The sequence below is a fragment of the Kogia breviceps genome, chromosome 8 (genome assembly GCF_026419965.1).
Source record: "Kogia breviceps isolate mKogBre1 chromosome 8, mKogBre1 haplotype 1, whole genome shotgun sequence".
NCBI lineage: Eukaryota > Metazoa > Chordata > Mammalia > Artiodactyla > Physeteridae > Kogia > Kogia breviceps.
The window spans coordinates 118401955-118424027 of NC_081317.1; the positions used below are offsets into that span (position 1 = coordinate 118401955).

General features: G+C 42.1%; 1 protein-coding gene across 5 annotated transcripts in view; it reads left to right on the forward strand.

The window, feature by feature from the left end:
* Nucleotides 1-22073, forward strand: part of SPOCK3 (SPARC (osteonectin), cwcv and kazal like domains proteoglycan 3) — a 414509-nt gene that overhangs the window by 236712 nt on the left and 155724 nt on the right. For all 5 annotated transcript variants that reach the window (XM_067040090.1, XM_067040089.1, XM_067040088.1 and 2 more), the window contains one exon: nt 15465-15588. In XM_067040090.1, the coding sequence (XP_066896191.1) occupies nt 15465-15588 (124 nt within the window). The remainder of the gene's footprint in view (nt 1-15464; nt 15589-22073) is intronic.

The window sequence follows — 22073 nt, forward strand, 5'->3', positions numbered from 1 at the left end:
TTGCAGCTGAGACCTCTGTATTGGACATAAATATGACCATGTCAGTACAGAGAACTTCAGGTCACTGTCACCAAGTCATTTCATGATGTAAGGATCTTATCTCCTCCCTGGGACTTTTCCCTCCTGTTGACCATGAGTGCCTCAGACCTTGTGGGATTATCTTTGTCAAGGCTTATACGTAGTGAGTTTGCATAACGAAGTTTTTGCATCATTTTTCAAAAACGTTACGAGTAACACAATTAAAAATTGCTTTAAGTAATTATATAATTTCTTAATGAATTATGAGTCCTATCAAGTCCTAAAATTATGAGTCCTATCAAACAGGAGTGCAAGGAGCCCACATAGGGGTGGGTCCAGGGGCCCTAAGGAAAGGACAGAAGTTGAAATCTCGCTGACCAGCCATTGTACTGCATTAAGATGAAGACATTTTAAAATTCTGTCAGAGACAGAAGTCTGAAAAGTAAGTTCAAATAGGTCATCAGAGAAGATAGAGCTCAAACCTCGCCAGGAAATTATTTCAAATGGGATCTGGAGAACGTAGCCTGAAGCAAATGCCAAAGGTGACAATTTTCTGTCAAAAGATGTATAATTTTCCTCATCTCCTAGAGAAAGCAGACGTTCTGCAGAGGTGGCTGTGAGTTGCAGGCTCTCATGGTTACTGAACATAAAACTCAATGAATAATTCACAACTGCATTTTAATTTCTTCTTATGTGCTATACTTAATAAAGCTCAACATCTGCACGCTAATGTAAGGGTTTGGACAAAGTAGCTTCAGCAAGGGATTATTATATCATAATTTATTTTCTCTTGATGACAATGATAGAGATGCTATTCAACAACACATTCCTAAAAAATTCCTAGAGCTCTGGAAAAAACGACATCTACAGATTCACTCAGGTGGGTGTGTAAATTTATGTGTATAACTTCGAGAGGAAGAACCTTATTTGATAACTCAGTAGGACATAGACATATTTGCATAGTTGGTTAAAGTGAGTTGTAAAAAAATTAAGTTTAATGCCTTTAAGTGATTTCCATTCGTTATCTTAAAATAGAATGCATCTTGGAACTCTCTCAAATTGCATATTAAGAAACTCGCAAACATGATACTGACTTCAGTGTATATTTTTTGAGAATTTTGTTTCTGCTCTCTATATATCTTCATACTTTCGAGTCTAAGATGGAGGTTCTAAGCTTGGGGAACTTAAAGAAGGTAATACATTTAAAAAAAATAAATTTTATTTGCAGTGGTTGAATTGATGTCTGATTTGAAATCAGAAAGGCTAGGAATTGCTTTCTACCATTTCATTTATGGTTTGCATTAAAGTGATGTGTATTTTAGATATTAATATGCCTAGATTGCTTTAAGTATATATATATTATTTACAGTAATATTATGTTGTAGCAAATTTATCCCCAAATTTCAGTGGTGTGACACAATACAAAGTAATTTGTTTTCCACGTATTAAATCAAGAAGGGTGGTCCTGGTCAGAAGCGGTCTCTTCCTACTGTTGATTCAGGGACTAGACTCTTTCTGTAAACGTGCTTATCGAGCTCCTGTGTCCACAAGTGTCACAGTGGTACACGAACACAGATCTGTATGTACGTCCAGTGAAATTTGTGGGGCAGGCTTACCAAAGGTTATATTTAGTCTGTTGTTGGGAAGTGATTAAAGGAGCCCAGAATACCCAAATTTTTCACCAAAGGACACATGTGCACAGAAGAAATATGTACATAAATTAATACTTACCCGGCACTGGAGCTTCAGCATGAAACCGCAGTGCACGCCAGTCTGCCTGCTATAACCCACGGAACACTTCTTCACCTAACCCGGGATGTCTGCATACATATCAATAGGATCAAAAGAAGCCGAAGGCTTTCTTTACTTACTTACATTCCAAATCCTAAGCAATCCAAGCTTGGATTTTATCAAAGCAATGTAAACAAAATAAACACACAAAATACAAAGAGCAAACAAAGCTTCCCACAAGAAACGCAAAGGGAGAGCACAGATATTCTTGGATCTCAAGTCTAGGTCAGACCTGCTTTGGGTTCAGTTACCCCTTTCGGCATCCCCTCAATATAGGAAGACAGGGCCCAAATCGCAGCGGAGAACCTTCCAGCCCTTTACTCAGCCTTGCGCGTCCTCACCAGGGACTCAGGAACGTTTTATTCAGCCCAGCAATGCTATTTTCCAAAGGAAATGAGCATGAGGCTGTAGAATAAATGGAGTTTATTTCTAAAAAGTCAAGTGAGAAAGAAAAGATGGCAGCAGATGAGCAGTGTTTTTACAGGAGCTAAAGAGTTCTTGGAAAGGAGCAGCGTGTGGAAATCGCCGTTCCCTGCACGGTCGTGGAGAGCACGTTGCTCGTTTCCTGACACTTGCTTCCTGGATGAGCGATGAAGGGCGGGTGAAAGGTCCTTAAACACGAGGCTGACAAGAGTCCCCGACGAACCGAACCTATTGAAGGAAACAGTGTAAAACTTTGCCACGTTCCTTTGTGACGTAGCGTAAAATAATTGTTGGCAAATATAAGACTGCTGTTTGAATTCAGAGCCCGTTTTATTCTTTTATCCTATTCCGGTTGGCTGGCTTTTTATGTGGCAAGTTATGATGACTTTTAACAAAGACTTTGCAGTTATTTATGAAAAGTTTATTCAGTACTAGAGTAATGCTATAGAATTGCTACTTCGTAAGTGGGCGTCGAGCTAAGAACAGAACGTAGGAGCCACTCTCGGTGCTTAGCCAGAGATCCCTGGTCTCCCTCCCGCCCTCCCTCCTTTGATGCACTCCGTGCTGTTTATCGAGCATCTACTTTGTGCCGGGCTCAGGGAGCCGTGCTGGGGAAAGAACAGTGAGTTGTGGTGAACAGGTGTTCGTGGAGAGGGACGGAGCGTCTTGGGAAAGATCGACCAGCTGTCAGTGAGAGCGGAGCCTGTGCTCAGTGCTCTCGTGTAACGCGCTGGCCTGGACCTGGGTGAGTCTGTCTTCTCCCACCCGTGACGCCCAGCCTGTCACCCCCTCCCCCTCAGCATCCCCCAAGGATCGCTACTCCGAAGTGCGAGAGAACGAAAGCAAGAACCCCACCATCTCCATCCTCTATTCTTCTCCCAGTCTCGCCGGGGGTCAGACGGGGCTTGTCGAGGCGACTTATTTTTATCCTTCGACCAGGACAGTGCGGACTTGGTTGTTTTCTGCTCTTCACCGCTGTGACACTCGTGCAGGTTCCTTGAGCATCGGTCGAGTGAGGAAATAAAATGCTGCCGTGATTCAGGGAGACGTGAGGTGGGTTTACAGCACGCCGGCCGGGAAGCGCCGAGCTGCTCTGTGCCTGATGGGAGCCCTGTCTGAGCAGGAGTGCACAGACGTCCGCCAGCAGCCCAGCTCGGGTCCCCAGGGGTGGCCGGGGACCCTTCGCCCATCCTCTACCGGTTAGGGCACCGTGAGAGTCAGCACAGGGCAGGATCCGCCGTCGCTGAGACAGCCCTGCAAACCAGGGCTTCAGAAGTGAAGCGACTTGGTGGTGAGACGTTAAGCCTCTCCTTGGCCAGGTACCCTCCGTCTAGCAGGGCTGAGCAGCAGCCCGGAAGACCTGTCCACACCCTACGCCCTGCTGTCCGTGAGGGTGTCACCTGGTAGGGCCAAAGACGCGGTTAAATTGCAGGTCTGACAAGGAGGAGGTTGTCCCGGATTAGAGAGGGGCTGCTAAGACTGAATACGAGATTTCTCTTCACCACAGAGACAGGGCCACACAGAGGGGGAGACGCAGAGAGAGGTGGGCCAGCAGCCGGGGGGTGCCAAGGACACCAGAAGACAGGAGGGGCAAGGGACCGATCATCACCTGGGACCTCCCCGTCACCCCCAGCGCGGCCCCGCCAGCACCCAGGGAAGGCAATCTTAGACTTTTGACCTGCATCCCTGGGAGAAGGGGAACTTCTGTTGATTTAAACCGGAAAGGTCTCGGTCATTTGTTACAGCAAACCTAGGACAGAAACACATTCCTCAATTTTGAAAGCTAGTTCTGGAAGCACGATCTGACCAAAAGGAAGTCGGGAATACGACTGAGGAAATGGTCTGTAGGTGAGAATGTTTGGGGTGGTGACTCCAGAGGATGCTGTGCTTCCGTCCAGCTTACACACCGTCTCTCTGGTTTCTTTTTTTTTTTTTTTTTGAAATCGATCTTTATTGGAGTATCATTGCTTCACAACACCGTCTTAGTTTGCGTTGCACGACAGAGCGAATCAGCCACATGCACACCCATTACACACCGTCTCTTGATGCCCAGCTGCCTTCCGCTCGCTTGCGAGTGGGGGCTCCACAGAGGCGAGAAGTGTTTGGGGGCCACAAAATGCAGGCTCTTGCTTTAAGTGGCTCTGGCATCTCCCACGCTCAGAGCCGGGAGATAGAGCAGAAGGAGGGGAGGAGTGGGTGTGTGTCAGGCGCAGGGATGCTTCTGATGGCTCAGCGGAGGCGGTGGGTACGAGACAGCGGCTCAGAACTAGGTGCCCATGGGGGTAGGCTGGTAAACCGAGGAAGGTAACCGTGCCGTGGCTGTTAGACTAGAAGTGATAACTAAATAAAGGTGTCAGTTACAAAGGCAGCCTGTGGTGGAGTCAAGGAAGCATTCTACAAGAGAAGCGGCGTCCCAGTTGGGACCTCAGAGATGAGGACAAGTCGCTCGGATAAACCCCACACCCCTTGTTACTTCCTGGGCTACAGGAGAACAGCGCCCCACGCTGCGCTTGTCTCTGTGTCTGCAAAAGAATTCTGAGCTCCCTGAGTTCAGTGACTCTACAGTCTGGAACCTCCAGATTGTAAAATAGTACCTGGACACACTGGAGGGTGTATTCATGACTAAATAAATGGCGTAAAATTGTTGCCGAAACTCGGCCTCTGTTCGCTGGTGCCGAATAGAAACGCGAAGACAGTTTTGGGTGAACTAGAAAATAATAGCTTTACTGCTTTGCCAGGCAGAGGGGGCCACAGCGGGCCAATGCCCTCAAGACTGTGTGAGCCTAGGGGCTTCCCTGGTGGCGGCGCAGTGGTTGAGAGTCCGCCTGCCGATGCGGGGGACGCGGATTCGTGCCCCGGTCCGGGAAGATCCCACGTGCCGCGGAGCGGCTGGGCCCGTGAGCCGTGGCCGCTGAGCCTGCGCGTCCGGAGCCTGTGCTCCGCAACGGGAGAGGCCATGACAGCGAGAGGCCAGCGTACCGCAAAAAAAAAAAAAAAAAAAAAAAAAAAAAAAAGACTGTGTGACCCGCCCTGGAGGAGGTAGTGATGGGTCTTACAGTGTTCAAGGAGCAGGGCGTGGTCACCTGGTGGACCCTCTTCACCCTCTTCTGATTGGCTGGCGGTGAGGTCATCGGGAGTCGGCATCATCAGTCTTCTGGTTCCAGCCGGTCTGGGGTCTCCGTGCTTGTGGGCAGCACGCAGTTAACTTCTCCCACCTGGTAGGGGCTTCAGTATCTGCAAAACAGCTCGAAGGACGCGGCTCAGAATATTATCTACAGCCCTGGAGGAGGAACTAAAAAAGGTCCTTGGGTTTGTTCAGTGGCTAAACTATTATTACTTTGTCTTGCTCGATTGTTTTCCTTTCTGCATTTTCTCACTTCTCTGATTAAATGCATTCTTTGACTAAAGTTTTTCTATAGACAGAAGGCAGGTGGAGGACATGGGTGGGAGTCTATTCTGGGAAGGCCCCGTAGGGTCCTTCTTTTAATTTTACTAACTCGTTAACTTCAAAATGCTGTCAGAGTTAGTGCATAGTGGAGGTTTTGAACTTTTAACCTTTCTCTCAGCCTGTAAATCAGACTCTAGCAAATCATGGAGCTTCTTTCTTTTTTCTTGTTTCTGTAACTTTGCTTTTCCAGAGAAGCAGTAAGGAGGAGGCCGGTACAGGTGACCCCTGTGAAGACAGCACAGGGAGGAAAAGCTCTGTTTTGCGTCCCTGAACTTTGGATGATCTTTAATAATTGTTTTAAATAAAATGTGGCATTTAATCGTTAAGGCTTTTTCGAAAGCTGTCAGGTCTATTTATCCAACAGTTGCTAAAAATATTTCTTACGTTCAGAAAAACAAACAAAAATCAAGAGGATTTTTCATATTCAAGACATTTTTTTTAAGTATTTTGTTTTTTATTTATTTACGGCTGTGTTGGGTCTTCGTTTCTGTGTGAGGACTTTCTCTAGTTGTGGCAAGCGGGAGCCACTCTTCATCGCGGTGCGCGGGCCTCTCACTATCGCGGCCTCTCTTGTTGCGGGGCACAGGCTCCGGACACGCTGGCTCAGTAACTGTGGCTCGGGGCCCACCAGCTCCGCAGCACGTGGGATCCTCCCAGACCAGGGCTCGAACCCGCGTCCCCTGCATTTGCAGGCAGATTCTCAACCACTGCGCCACCAGGGAAGCCCAAGACGTATTTTTGATACATAAAATACATCTTGAATGATCAGTCTGTTCCCATGTGTTTTGATAAGTGCTGTGTTATTAGTCATTTTCTCTTAGGTGGAATATTTTTCCCTTTTTAAGCTGCATATCTGTCACTGTTATTTTTAAAATGTCAAGATGGTTTTCCAAATATAGAATCTCCTTGATCTTTAAGAATCACACATTTTCATGAACTCAAACCTTAGTTCCTGCTTTGCTATAGAACTGCTGAAGGTTAAATTAAGGACACAGTTAATGGTTAAAAGCTTGCTTTACTCGTGAACATTAATAATTGAAAAAATGAAGCATTTTCTAATTCTTCTTTTAAATACAGGAAGTATAGTGAGCAAATATTCTTATATGCTCATATCTGACATGCAAACATGCATGTCAACACAAATTAAATAGAACCAGTTTATATATTAGTTAATTAATCTTCATACTGATTCCCTGAATCAGAACCACATATATGGTGTTGTATTATTTATTACACTCTAGATAATTTTCAGGTTTAATTGGCCAGATATACCCTCCAGATACCACTTATGGTGGTAGATCTTTTTTTAAGTAAAATTTGAGTTGTTCTGTCATTTTTTACCTATTAAGTGAAACTGATCTAGAAATTTATGAATTGTGGGAGTGTGGTCTTCTATGACATTTAAAATTTTGTATGTACATTTATGGCAAGAAAAACATCAGTTTCAAAATGGAAAGGAGAACACGTGACATCCACAGTGGCCAAAGACAAGCAGTAGACACTTGAGAAGATAATGAAGCTCTCTCAACCTCCCTCTTTCTAGCTTCAGAATTTAAAGAATAGTGCACATTGCATGAGATTGCTACAGTAATAGATAGAATTGTAATATGTGTGTCTGGCATGTGAAAGGCTATCAAAACACGTGAAAATCTAACCTTACGTTTGTGTAAACATTTGACTCAGTTCCTGAAATTTTGCTTTATGGTAACATTTTATTGGCTTGAAAGCGATCAGTAACTGTCTTACACATACTTATTAATTAGGTAATTGATTTATCGTATGTTAAGATCATGAATTCCCAGTCTGTTGGCCTGTGTTTTGCTGAAAATAGACGTGAGGACATTTCTAGCCCATAACAACTCCAGTGACTCTCTTTATCTTACATAACGGAGATCCTTTGCAGTTGAATATACTTTTACCATAGTTTAAGTGAAGAGGTCTTTACTAATTAAAATACTGTTTGGAATTAAATATATGGAAACATCAGAGACCCAGAACCCTAGAGTCTGAATTCAACATCATCTACATTTTCTGCGTCTCGAAGCTTTATTACTCATTCAATCCATTGGAGCTCAGATTGAGAAATAGATTACGAGGGTCGTTGTCTGTTTTGAAATTTTCAAGTTATTTATTGATGTCTTCAATAATTGTGAGTCTGCTCACTGCTTAATAAAACATATTTTGGGCTTCCCTGGTGGCGCAGTGGTTGAGAATCCGCCTGCGGATGCAGGGGACACGGGTTCGTGCCCCGGTCCGGGAAGATCCCACATGCTGCGGAGCGGCTGGGCCCGTGAGCCATGGCCGCTGAGCCTGCGCGTCCGGAGCTTGTGCTCCTCAAAGGGAGAGGCCACAACAGTGAGAGGCCCGCATACCGCAAAAAAAATAAATAAATAAAATAAATAAATAAATAAATAAATAAATAAAACATATTTACTTGTCAGAATATATTATTCAAACATCATTATAACTTATCTATGATTCAGATATCTCAAGAGGTCTCGCCCCATGCAACATGGTCCTTCAAGCCACGATGAGGTGTTTGTATCACTTGGTAACGCAAGTCAAGGTCAAAAACCACAACGCGTGTCCGGTACTCACTGTCTATGCTGCTGATTTTTGCTGTGTGTCTTCACATAAGTGATTTTATTAAATATTTATAGACTCGTGGAATGATCTAAAGCAAAGGATCCATACAGAGGAAGCTTCGAATTGTATCCATGAAGAAGTTCAGACCCAGGGAGGCTGCTGACTTGCCAGGATGCATTGATGACACAGTCAAAAGTGCAATTCAGATCAAACTGGAATGAGCTTTTTTCAGCTAACTATTTTGGTAACATCATTTACACACTTTCCAAAATCAAGGTAGATCCTAAAACGTGGAAATCGTGTTCAAATTTTAGTGTTTGAATGCACATCGTGGTTAAGGAAACAGAAAAACTAGATAGACTGAAACTGAGTCAACAGAAGTGGAAGGAATGCACGTGGGACTTATTAGGAAAGTCAGAGGCTAATGAGCTTCCAAGTGTGACTGAGGCTGGAAAGTGATGCTGGAGACCCGCGTGCAGGGTGAGTCAGGAGCAGAGAAGACAGCTCAGGGAGAGAGGATGCAACCCAGCTGCCCTGGAGGAGCCGCGTGCCGGAGCACAAGCCGTAGATAAACACTTCTCTGTGAGCCTAACTTTCCAGCCATTAGAGACATAACGGGTATATTGGTATGAAACTTAGCACCTTGAATGGGGGAATATTTTTTAAAAAAATATTTTGAGAAAAAAACGTGACTTTGTGTATTATAAATTATCATTTAATGGCTTCAGTTCCCTGGGTTCAAATATACAGTTATTTGCTCTTTAAGGAAAAGGATCATGGGCATATAGGATGTCATTATAAGGTGGGTAAATAAATGTTTAACTTTAATCTTCAAACTAAAGTATATACTTAACAGTTCTCTTAAAAGGCAATATAGGGGTGGGGGAGGGAGAGGTACAAACTGTCAGGTGTAAGGTGGGCTCAAGGAAGTATGTACAACACGGGGAATAGAGCCAATATTTTGTAATAACTGTAAATGGAAGGTAACCTTTCAATATTGAATAAACAATAAATTTTTAAAAAGGTGTTATTTGGCGAGTCTGATTCTAGCAGCGTTGCAGTTGGAAGAGTAATTTTTAAAAATTTCAGCGTTTTGCAGCCAGTTTGAGTTTTTATACATCAGTGATGGGAGAAAACTATATTACCCAATCTGATAATAATTCAAAATAGGTAATTGCAAATAGCCTTTCATTAAAGATCTTCTGCACCTAGAGTATTCAGAATAATATACTTAGCGATGCTTTTGCCAAACCTATTTATTTTTACTGAGGTATAATTGACTGACAATATTGTGTTAGTTTTAGGGGACCACCATAGTAATTCTGTATTTTTAGACATTACAAAGTGATCACATGACTAGTCAAGTACCCTGTGTCACCATACAAAGGTGTTACAATCTTATTATTATTTTTTTACTGAAGTATACTTGACTTACAATATTATATTACTTTCAAGTGTACAATATTGATTCAATATTTTATAGATTATACTCCATTTAAAGTTATTATAAAATATTGACTATATTCCCTGTGCTGTATATTACTTTCATATTATATATTATTTTACATATTATTTATTTTTATAATTATGTGTATTTTTATAGCTTATTTATTTTATACCTAGTAGTTTGTACCTCTTCATCCCCAACCCTATCTTGCACCTCCTCCAACTGCAATATTATTGACTGTATCCCCTCTGCTATACATTTACATCACTGTGACATTTATTTTATACCTGGAAGTTTCTACCTCTTAATCTCCTTCACCTATTTCTTTCCTCCCTCCAACCCCCTCCCTTATGGCGGCCACCTATTCTGTGCATCTATGACTCTGCTTATATTTTGTTATGTTTGTTCATTTGTAATCTATTTGTCTTTCTCTCTCTGGTTATTTCACTTAGCATAATGCCTTCCAGGGTAATCCATGCTGGCGCAAATAGCAAAACTTCATTATTATTTTTTTTGGCTGAATAATATTCTGACGTATACATGGACCACATCTTCTTTACCCATTCATCTGTTGATGGACACTTAGGTTGTTTCCATATCTTGGCTATTGTGAATAATGCTGCAATCAACATAGGGGTGTGTGTATCTGTTCAAATTAGTGTTTTTGTTTTCTCCAGAAAAATACTCAGAAATGGAATGGCTGGATCCTATGGTAGTTCTATTTTTAGTTTTTTGAGGAAACTGCCTCCTGTTTTCCATACTTTCTATACCAGTTTACAATCCCACAACAGTGCACGAGGGCTCCCTTTTCTCCGTGTCCTCACCAACATTTGTTAATTTGTGTTCTTTTCGATGATGGCCATTCTGACAGGTATGAAGTGATATCTCATTTTGGTTTTGATTTGCACTTCCCTGACAATTAGCGATGTTGAGCATCTTTTCATGTGCCTGTTGGCCATTTGTATGTCTCCTTTGGAAAAATGTATATTCAGATCCTTTGCTCGTTTTTTAATCGGGTCACTTCTTCCTTCCTTCCTTTCTTCCTTTCTTTCATTTTTGTGTTGAGTTGTATGAGTTTGTATATTTTGGACTTTAACCCCTTATTGGGTGTATAGTTGGCAAATATCTTCTCCCATTCAGTAGGTCTTTTTAAAAAATTTTGTTGACAGTTTCTTTCACTGTGCAAAAGCCTTTTAGTTTGAAGTAGTCCCATTTGCTTATTTTTGCTTTGGTTTCCTTTGCCTAAGTAGACAATCCAAGAAAATACAGTTAAAACTGATGTCAAAGAATGTACTACCTATGTTTTCTTCTAGGAGTTTTATGGTTTCAGGTCTTACATGTAAATTTTTAATTCATTTTGATTTTTTTTTTTGTATATGGTGTGGGAAAGCAGTCCAATTTGATTCTTTTGTGTGTAGATGTCCAGTTTCCCAGCACCACTTATTGAAGAGGGGTTCTTTTCCATATTCTGTATTCTTACCTCCTTAGCTGTAGCTTAATTGACCGTATAAGTGTTTATTTCTGGGCTCTCTATTCTGTTCCATTGCTCTAGGTGTCTGGTTTTGTGCCAGTACCACACTGTTTTGATTACTTTAGATTTGTAGTATGGTCTCAAGTTGGGGAGTAGGATGCCTCCCGCTCTGTTCTTTCTCAAGATTGTTGTGGCTATTCAGGGTCTTTTGATTATCAGTACAAATTTTATAATTATTTGTTCTAGTTCTGTGAAAAATGCCATCGTTATTTTGATAGGGGTTGCATTGATTCTTGAGACATCTGGCTAATGGTTTATCAATCTTGATTATTTTTTCAAAAAACAGCTCTTATCTTCATCAGTCTTTTCTGTTCTCTCTTTGGTCTCTATTTCTTTTTTTTTTCTGTTCTGATCTCTTTATTTTGTTTGTCTGTTTCTAAGGTAGTCCTCCATCTCCCCCTTTTGCCTAATTCTCTGTGTTTATTTCTATGTATGATGTAGGTTGGTTCTGTTTCCTGATCTTGGAGAAGTGTCCTGTGAGGCCCAGCTGCACACTCGTGTCCGTCACCAGAGCTATGTGCTCTAGGGGTACCCCTGTGTGGGCTGTGTGGGCCCTTCTGTTGAGGGGGAGCCGACTACGTTGGGCCGGCTGATAAGCAGGGCTGGTCCGCAGCCTGGTTGTCTGCCAGGCCCTGTCTTGTGCGGTGACTGCTGGCCTGCTGGTTGGGGCGGGGGTGGGGGTGGGGGTCCGAGAGCAGATTGGCAAGTCTAACTTCTTACCTGTCGTTCGCCTGGCCCAGATGCCAGGTATCCATTCTGATAGCCTCAGCCGGCTCCACCTTTTCCCAAGCACTTGAATTTGCCCATCTTGGTCTGTACACTCACTGCCAGGATTTTATCTCCCACGTAAACACATTTTGCTCTTCTTTATATAGGGCCTTGAAAATATAATTAAAGAGCAATCTGAGAAATCTTTACATATTACACATAATGCATAGATATTTAATTAAATCTTAGAAAATTGTGTTTATAGCTCATAAACTACACTAATTTTCCTAAGAACAAACAAATATTTTAATAGACAAGGTTTTGATTAACACTAATTCTGAGAAACATTCCTGATGCTAAAGCAAACAAATTCTGAATCACAGGATAAGTCTGATAAAAGAGACTCTTGAATGAAAAACTCTCTTCCTTGGTGAAGAGACTTGAGGGGAGGTACCACATGTACCTGGACAGGTGGAATCTTCAGGATGCTGAGGGGACCCCGAGGGTGGTCCAGGTGTGCCGCCCACACCGTCAGACACAGCGGCCTGTTTGGGCTGTTCTGAGAAATGGTCAGTTACTAGAATTCCTCAAGTCCTGTTAACAATACAGTCTATTTGACCCTCAGTACCTGCTGTGAGGTTGTTCATTTTGTTTTCACATGAAACAACCTTATTTTCACAATCGTAGACGTTTTGATTTTTGAAATGAAGAATGTACATGTCCTGTTTGTCTATATCTAGCGATTCTTCTTAGTATATGGTTAATTGATTTATGGAGTTGTAGAAGTACTTTTTTATTCAAATAACAGTCTTAGAAATTCATTTGTATTCATACCCTCATTCCAATATTAATATATGCCTGGATGAACCATCTTCTATACCTCCCTGTATGTGCTTGAATGTAATTTGTCTTTCTACAGAAAATGTCATAAACCATTTTCTTCAGGTCAGAGATGATTTAAGAACACATGAAATCTATGATATTTAGAATTTCGGATTTCAAATTTAGCCTCAAATTTTGTAGACTAATTTAGCCTTTCTAGAAAGACTGTTCTGTTGACAAAATTCTAAGTCCTTCCTTTGGATTTACTGAATATAGTGAAAAGTTCACGACTCACTGTTCTCCATGTGTATGGCATGAATTATATATTAAAACATGAATTCTGGTGAATTTATCATTATCTAATGTTGTAATTATTTTATGCTAAACATAAGTAAATATTCTGCCAGTTTACCAAATGGTATAATTTGTCATCACCTCAAGCAAAATGGTGATGCAAATGTTAGCAATATTATGATGCTTCCAATGTTGATGATACTTCAGCAAATCCTGACCAGGATGAAATCTACATAAAAAATACCATCTCTATTGATATACTTCCGGAATCTGAAAGTGTTTCGGCTTTGGCAGCGTTGACTTTGAAGGGAATAATGATAACTAAAACTTTTTTACCCCAAAACTTATTTTACAGGTACGTTGTAAATTCACTGTTTAAGAAGGCCTTTGAATTTTAATAATTTCTAGTAAATCTTCCAATTTTCAAAAAGATTTCACTTCTAGATATAATTACTGTTTGAATTATATATAAAAGACTACCTCACGTATCACAAAATGTTTATACAAGAAAGTAATGTTACAATCTTAGTTTCTGTGTTTCAGTGGAGTTTTGAAGTTCGGAAAATGGAATGAGGTGATTACGAGGAGTCATGGTGTTGATATATATATATCATAGTGTAAAGACAGGTGCATATCCCAAAGCAAAAGCGATAAAGACATCCTGTTCTCATAAAATACTTTTTATTGATTAGAAGCCTGTGCTTGGTAATGATTTCTCCTAATGTAACTGAAGAGCAAATAATTTCAGACTTTTGTGCCTTGTTTTGACTGCACACAGCGAAAGAAAAAGGCAAACATAATATTTTATGTTTCTTGTTTCTCTCTGCTCCGTCTCTGTGCCTTATGAGTCTGGAGGTGGTGTTAGAATAATGTCCCTGGTTTTCCAGTCATTGTTTTGATTTCCTTTAGGTTTTTGTGCTAGTCTTTTAATCAGTAATAGCAGCATGGTTATTTTCCCTTTTGTGTCTCTTAGGAGGTGATATCTGTGGCCAGACAAGATTTTAAAGTGGTCATTTGGCAGAATTTACCAAATTTAAATGAAGAAAATGTGTTTGGAGCTATCATAGGCTTCTTTGTGAACGGGAAGCGGCCGGGGTAGAGGGATGAGGGGGTAAGAGAAGGTGATAAACCTTTTCCCAAAGCCCACCCAAATGTTATCACAATTTAAAATACATTAGTCTGAACTTCTTTCCCTACACTGAGGATGAACATAGTCGTCTTAGTCGTCTTTGGGGGTTACTTTTTTGTAGATTTGACTTATTCGTGAAAAAAAAAAAAAAAGAAAAACCAAAAGGCAGCATATGTTTCCAGTAAAACCTCGTTTCTCATCTGATAGAGACATCAAATTACTCTCCATGAGCAGTTTTAATGAACAAGACTGAGTGCTGATTTACTGGAGGACTTCTGACTAGGAAATGCTTGTGTAGAGATTCCCTGTGGTTTTTATTCCTGCTTTTAAGGCCTTTGTCCATTTCTGTGTGAACTGTCCACACAAATAGGCCAAGCAGCAGCAGTTTAATCAAAGTGGAGAAACGGATAATTTTGGAGTAGTTAGCGGAAGAGAATAGGTTTTCCCACTTTATTCCAGATCAAAGCCAGATGAGTTCTTTGAGTTCTTTCCACACGAGAAAGAGAGGATTGGCTCTCACCGAACCTGCTAATTGGGCTCTCTAAACACTGGTCTTTGCCGGAAAAGTTTCTTTCTTTTTTTTTTTTTTTTTTGTGATACGCGGGCCTCTCACTGTTGTGGCCTCTCCCGTTGCGGAGCACAGGCTCCGGACGCGCAGGCTCAGCGGCCATGGCTCACGGGCCCAGCCGCTCCGCGGCACGTGGGATCTTCCCGGACCGGGGCACGAACCCGCGTCCCCTGCATCGGCAGGCGGACTCTCAACCACTGCGCCACCAGGAGAGCCCTGGAAAAGTGTTTCTTATTGCTATTTTCTCTAAAAGTAAGCTGCTCTTATTTTCATGCACCTCTGGGACGCCTGGTGAATTAGATGTCTGCTTTCTAATACTATGTCTAGTGGAATTCTAGGGGGGCCCTTGAGAAGGTTCCAGACATGTGAGTTGTTTGGGGGGCTGTTGAAGACACATTTCACAACCACAAATTAAAACCGGAGAATCCATATGATGAAGTATAACTGTAGTCTGTATGTAACCAGCGGAATCTTTTTAAGGAATACATTCTTATTTTATTATAGGAAAACCTTGATAACGAAACAAAAGTTTATGAAGAACACTACGGATTAATACATTGGAAATGAGCATACAGTTTACTGATTCTAATTTAGTTTGAAGAGTTGGAATGACAGTGGATGGAGAAAAGACATGATGCTAATATAAATTTATTTTTTAAATAAATGCACTAAGTATGCTTGTTTTATTTTTTTCAACAGTATGAAAGGTGCAGGAGTTGGGCAGAGGCAGTGGAGAGGTCCCCGGACGTCCACCTGCCAGCAGTGCCCGGGGGTCTCTGCCAGCCCCGTCTGTGGTTCCGACGGGCATACCTACTCTTCTCAGGTAAGACGACGATAGTCATCTAGTATAAAGCATATACATATTCATATATGTATGTACACGGTCATTGGTAAAAGATTAAAACTCTGAGTTCTCCACTGTGGTCATCCAAATACTTGAACTTTTAAAATAATGTGAATAATATCACTAGTTGGGAATATGATTCAAACGTTTGTACATTGGTTTCTCCTCTACAGAATTTTTTTAGTTTGAAATATTGATTCTGTGACCACTCTGAACCCTCAGGTATTAAAACCACCATTTCCTTTCTTGCTACTCTGAGAGAGGACAGAAGGGTTACCACGTATATAATAATGTTAACAGTTATAACAGCTGTCCCAGCTAAAATCTGTCAATATCATTGCTGTTTGATTTCATATGTTATTTCCTATATTATCTCGCTTAAGCCCCCCAAAATTCCTTACAGCAAACGAGAAAAACAAGGCTCAGAAAGAAATAGCACATTTCACGTATTTAGCTGACACCGAAGCCCAGATTTGATGTCTTCTCTGATTCAGTGTCTCTAGCTACATTAATCTGTGCCTCATTTGATGCCCCATATCGTTCAAATATTTAGGAGGTTTTAAGAAGTTTACGTAATAGGACATCGATGAGTTTTCTTTGATTATGTGACAGGAAGGAATACGGCGCATGACCTCTTACCTGAAACTTCAGGGTCAGATGCATTCATGAATTTAGATTTTTCTAAAGTGTATTTTGAGAAGGTAAGGTAGCGTATTATGTAGTGTCCCCAGTGGGACTTTACCCTGTAATTAATCAGATCAGCATTTCTTTCGGAAACTATAGGTATATTCAAGTTAAATACGATCCATGAAGTCTATAAAGTAACCTTACCTCAGTTCTTATGTAGTTTTGCTTGAAGTAAAGTAAGTTCCAGAAGTTTTTGGCTATCAGAACACTGTGTTTGGTGCATACCACTTTATGAGCCATACTTTGTCTCAGAAAATATTTCCCTACAACTTGCACCAGCAGTTTACAGTTGAGAAGAGGGCTACAAGGACAAGGGAGCTTAATACAGTCAATAGATACAGGCATAGTACTTACTGGGTGAGGCTACCATGTGCCTGTTGGCTGAAGTTTTCAGGGTGTATGTGGAGGTGGAGATATTGCTAGGAGGGAGGAGTGTGTCACCCATCCTCTCAACACTACCTCGATCTCGGGGACCCTGTGCTTTGCAAGCTGAAATTCCTGCTGTCAGTGCAAGGGAGAAGGAACCCGCCTCATATTCTCACACCCCACAGCTCAGGATGTGGAACCCGTTATGCTGAGGTATTAACTCACAACAAAGGATGCAGAGTCTCGTATTCAGAGTGGCAGCTGGAGTTCCTTGCGAAGCCAATTTGACTCCGAAGTTGACCTGGTGAACGTGGATGGTTGACCAGGTTGAGTGGAGAGAGAGACTGAGGTCATTCCCGGCGGCCCCCTCGGGGAGCCCTGTGTCTTTCTCGGCCTCAGGAACGTACCTGCCGTGGGCCCTGCTGTGTTAGCACCGGGGAGGGCGGCGTCCTCCCTGGAGAGGGCCAGCGTTGGGCCGCCACCTGCCCCTCTAGGACCCCCTTGACACGATCTGTTCTCTGACACTGTACTGTCACAGGCACAGAGGCACGATCGCAAGAGGTTTCCACCTGCTGAGACCACGTGGGAGGCTTTGTTTGATGATTTTAGAGAAACACAGTCTCCCACTCAGGACTAAATACTCCTGCCATAAGTAGGGTAATTCACGCGGATGCACAGCTCCTCGGGGTTTCCCGCTGTTGTGAAGCCCCAGCTTACAATCCTACGCCCTCATTGATGTTGTCAATAAAACGAATCTCAGTAATCCATCCTTGAATTATTAATTTACCATTTATTTGGATAAGTCTCACTTCCAATTACTGCCTTGTTTGTATAGAAAGACATAAAAAGAACATGGTTCAAATGAAGATGAGTTTTTAGTCGCCCCAAACTTCAGTCCTCATTTCTGTTGATCCGCATTTAAGTTGGTGGTTTTTCCACTTTTGATCACCAATTTCAGTCTTAAGGGTCTGCACTGACAGCAGGCTGAACTGTATAATATAATGCAAACTAAATAGCGATCTCAGCCCAGGAGGAACCCAGACTAACCTCTTCTTATGAACGCTTTTTAGAAATTCATGGGATTTACATTCAAATTAAGGCCTCAACCTTTTTTCTGTGAGACAGGCATTGCCCTAGGCTATTAAGGCTTCGTGTGAGCAAAGGCTGTAGAGGCCAGTGCCTTGTGGAGAAGCTTATCTTGTCATATGAACAAGGTAATAAATAAGGCAGGTGCAGGAGTCAGGGAACCTTTCTTCTGGCTCTCGCCTCACTCAGCTGTCAGTAGACCAAGCAAAGCCTGACAGGACAGATGTAAAGAGCTTTTGGGGGCTGGTGGGCTTTTGCGCTCAGAGTAAAGGAAGAGCTCCGCATCCCAAGCTCCGCACAGTCCTGGAAGCTCTTTGCTTGGAGCTGAGTGATCCTGGTGTGATGAAGACTGGCCAGAGCGAGGCCATCTGGTCCAGAGTGAGGGACCCTACATCTCGGTCTTCTTACCATCCCTGTGTATTCTGGATACCCTGCATTGACGTACAGGCTTTTCGGTTTGGTTTGGTTTGCTTTCACTACTACCAACAGTATTCCTCTATGTTCTATTTTAGACCCACAATATTTTCTCATTACCTTCAGCTCAATTTATCGAGATGCAGTTATAAATTATACTCCACCGTACAACATAATTGGAGGAGAGGTCATTACAAAGCACAGTAGGTCCAGGAGCTGGGGCTGAGGTGAGAAAGACAGTTCTCAGAAGGTCTGCAAAGGAACCTTTAGTCAAAGGTCATAACAAGGATTTAATCTTGGAAAGTACCCCTCGTTACACAAAGGAACCGATTTTGAATAACTATTTTATAAGCCTTCAAGCTCTGAATGTGTCAGCTTGTGTAGCAGTCGTCAGAGGAGTGTGTTTAAAATGTATACGGAAAAGACAAAGGCACAGATGAATAACTGAAAAAATAGATTTACTTGGAGAAATATTGGGACTCGTGATTTTCATAAAAAGTGTTTTTGTAGATGTTATCTAACTTTTTTGTTAAGAAAAGCGGTGGACTGTTTTAGAAGTCTACTTAATCATTCTTTTCAGAAGAACCCATGTTTTCTGAATTCTTCCGAATTCAGCAGTAGCAGAGAAATGGAAATATAAGTCTGTTCAAGGCTGTTTGAGAGATAATCATCCTGAAATTGACACAAAAGAGGAAGGTCTCTGTTTCTTCCTTCAGGCAAAGTCTATTTGCATTGTACTGCCAGGCTTCAGGGAAACCAGGAATTGTTCTCCAATGTAGCATCTATGTGAGAACTAGGGCATGTTTGTGTCTGACTTGTGTAAATTGCAGGCTACACCTGCTGAGCAGGAGTCAGCAAATAATACTGACGTTCTAGAGCTCATCCCGGTGTCTGTAACATAAACTGCCCAGGCACGACGTGCTGGGTGGTTTTTGATACTTTCCTCTCACTTTTAGTCATGCAGTGCTTGGGAGCTGAACTATTGCAATAAATAACGGTCAGTATAGGAAACTGCGTGTGTGTGTATGTGTGTGTGTGTGTGTTGAGGAAAGGCAACTAAATAGAAAGCTTATCCATCTTATTCTGCACTTCCGGACACCAGCTGCAGAGATGCTACGTAAATTGGTTTGGGACGAGGCCCTGGGAATCTAAATTTTAAAAGCTCCCAAAGTGATTTTTATGTGTAGGCATGGTTGAGAACCACTGTTGCATCCCTTCAATCTATTATTGCCTTTGAATTCTTAGATATAACAGTTGTTGTTCTTGTTTTTAATAAAATAGAACAGTAACATTAGCGCTGAAGTGGAAGCATTTACCTTTCGTTGTAATTTGAGAAAATTCCATTTTAATTTCCGACGTTCTCCTATTAGCATTTGGTATTTACCTGTCCTGCCTTCCTTCCCCTGAACGCTTTGAGCTGAGATAATTTTATTTTGAAAGGTCGACAGTCAGACATAGATGTGCACTGTTTCTCTTTGAACTGCTTTTCAACTTGGTTTGGCTTTTGGCTCCTGGCTTGGGATGCTGTATTTTTGAGGGTTCAGGCTTTAATCTCTCGGTAGCCCAAACACCTGCATCTCCTTCCCTAGGACTTTGCTTCATGGATTATTTTATGCTTCTCTGGAGCCTTAACAAAGGCGTAGGCTTGCTTTCCTGGCCTGTTCAAGAGTCTTGAGTTATATATATTGAATGAGTTTAGGACGGTGTTCACTAGTTTCTACATTGATATATTGATTTATTTTTGAAATTATAATCTTACTTTTGTGTGAGTAACTGTGTGTTAAAATGGTCTTTCACCAAACTCCATAGATATTATAGAGGTTTTGTAATTGTATTAATTTCTTTAATTGTGTTTAATGCAGTTCCTTAGGAGAATGAAATGTTGGGAGACGTATGTGTTGTCACACACTCGTCTTTGAAGTAGCGAACGTCAGTAAGATCGGAATCTACATTTTGACCCGTGGCCTTTACTGCTTGTTTCGCACTCTGCCTTGCCAGTCGCTCCATGACACACCGCACACTCTTTGCCACGGCTTCACCAAGACTGACAGCGTGTACCAGCAACTCAGAAAATGCCAAAGTCAGTGACTGTTCCACAGCTCTTTCCTTATGAGGTGGAAGTGAAGCAGTGGGCAGTGTTAGGGGTCCCTTGTCATCTTCTGCTTCTTTTTGTTCTCGAATCCCCGATGGTCCTAGACTGTGCAGCGACCACAGCACCTTTGGGCAGAGGCTTAGCGAGGACGTGGGTGCCTTGCTCCAGGGCACAGAAGTGCGGCCACCCTGCTGTGACAGCTGGACACTGAGTTCTGAGGGCCTTCCCAGTGCTCGGAGCAGCGCCTCCCAGGGCGGATGCCAGGGCTCGGCTATGGGGACCAGCCCTGTGCCTGCCTCTTGTCTGGCATCTGCTGTAACCTGTGCATTGGTCTTGCAGTGAGGTGACCCATGACCTTTTTTTCACTACACTGAACTTCATAGTCTCCTATACATACGTGTGTCTACACCGATCAGGCATTTATTTAGCTCTTTTTGGGGGCAGATACTGCAAACACTTTGGGTATATTAACTCGTGGTGGTCCCTTTTATAGATGCACTGATGCACCAAAGTGAAGTGATTTGCCCAATGTCTCAGTGAAGTCCAGTGTCCATTGTCGTGTCTTCGTTGCTGCGCACGGGCTTTCTCTAGTTGCGGCGAGCGGGGACTACTCTTCGTTGTGGTGTGTGGGCTTCTCATTGCGGTGGCTTCTCTCACTGTGGAGCATGGGCTCTTGGCGCACAGGCTTCAGTAGTTGTGGTGCATGGGCTCAGTAGTTGTGGCTCGAGGGCTCTAGAGCACAGGCTCAGTAGTTGTGGCACACGGGCTGAGTTGCTCCGTGGCATGTGGGATCTTCCCAGACCAGGGCTCGAACCCATGTCCCCTGCATGGGCAGGCGGATTCTTAACCATAGCATCGCCAGGGAAGTCCCCACTTTTTTTTTTTTTTAATAGGAATTTGGAGCAGAAAAACTTTTTAAAAAATTAAGTGGCCTTCATGTTTTTCTAGTGACTACACATAGTGAATGTGATGACAATTTTTATTTGAATCACTAGTAAAGATGGCAATATATGCCCTTTAAGTTTATAGTTGCTTGTTTCTCACTGGTTTGAAGCCTGTGGTTTCAGAGCCATTTTTCAGAATTATATTTTTAGAGATTTTTGCGTGATAGGGAAGCCTAAATCATCAGTTTTCTATGGTTATAACTTCTTAACAGAAGACACTCTTCTGTGTTTTCTTAGGAGACTGAAAGTTTTAATTCTTAGGTTTGTGTGTACGTGGTGATTGGTCTTTGTGTTTAGTAAGAGGCAGGGGGTGAATATCACTTCTTCAGTGTGTCCAGTTGTCGGAACATGCATTTGTTGTTCTTGCCCCATCAGATTGCCAAGGTTTCTTTGTCAAAAATGAAGTGGTCCTGAAAGTATGAGTCTTTCTGTGTCTGTTTTGTCTCAGGGAATTATTCATCCGCCCCTAGGATGTGTCGCAGGACCTGTTTGCTGGATCTTTATGTTAAGTTTTGAATTCAAGTGCTGCAAGTCTGACTTCATTCCACCTTTGCAGTGCTGCTTCAGCACTTGCGCTTTGCATTTCCATATGAATTTTAGAATCGGTCTGTCAATTTCTACAAAAAAACAGCTTGAATAATCATTAAGATTTTGTCAGATCCGTAGATAAATTTGAGGAGATGGATTACAATCTTCAAATCCACACACTAGGTATATCTCTTCATTTTGTTAGTTAAAGTTAATAAAAGTTTTGTAGTTTTCGGTATAGGGACCTGTAATATATTTTGTTAAATGTATTGCTAACTTATTTTTATTAATGTTATTGTAAATTTAGTTGTGACGTTTATTTGCTAGTATATTGTCATATAACTAAT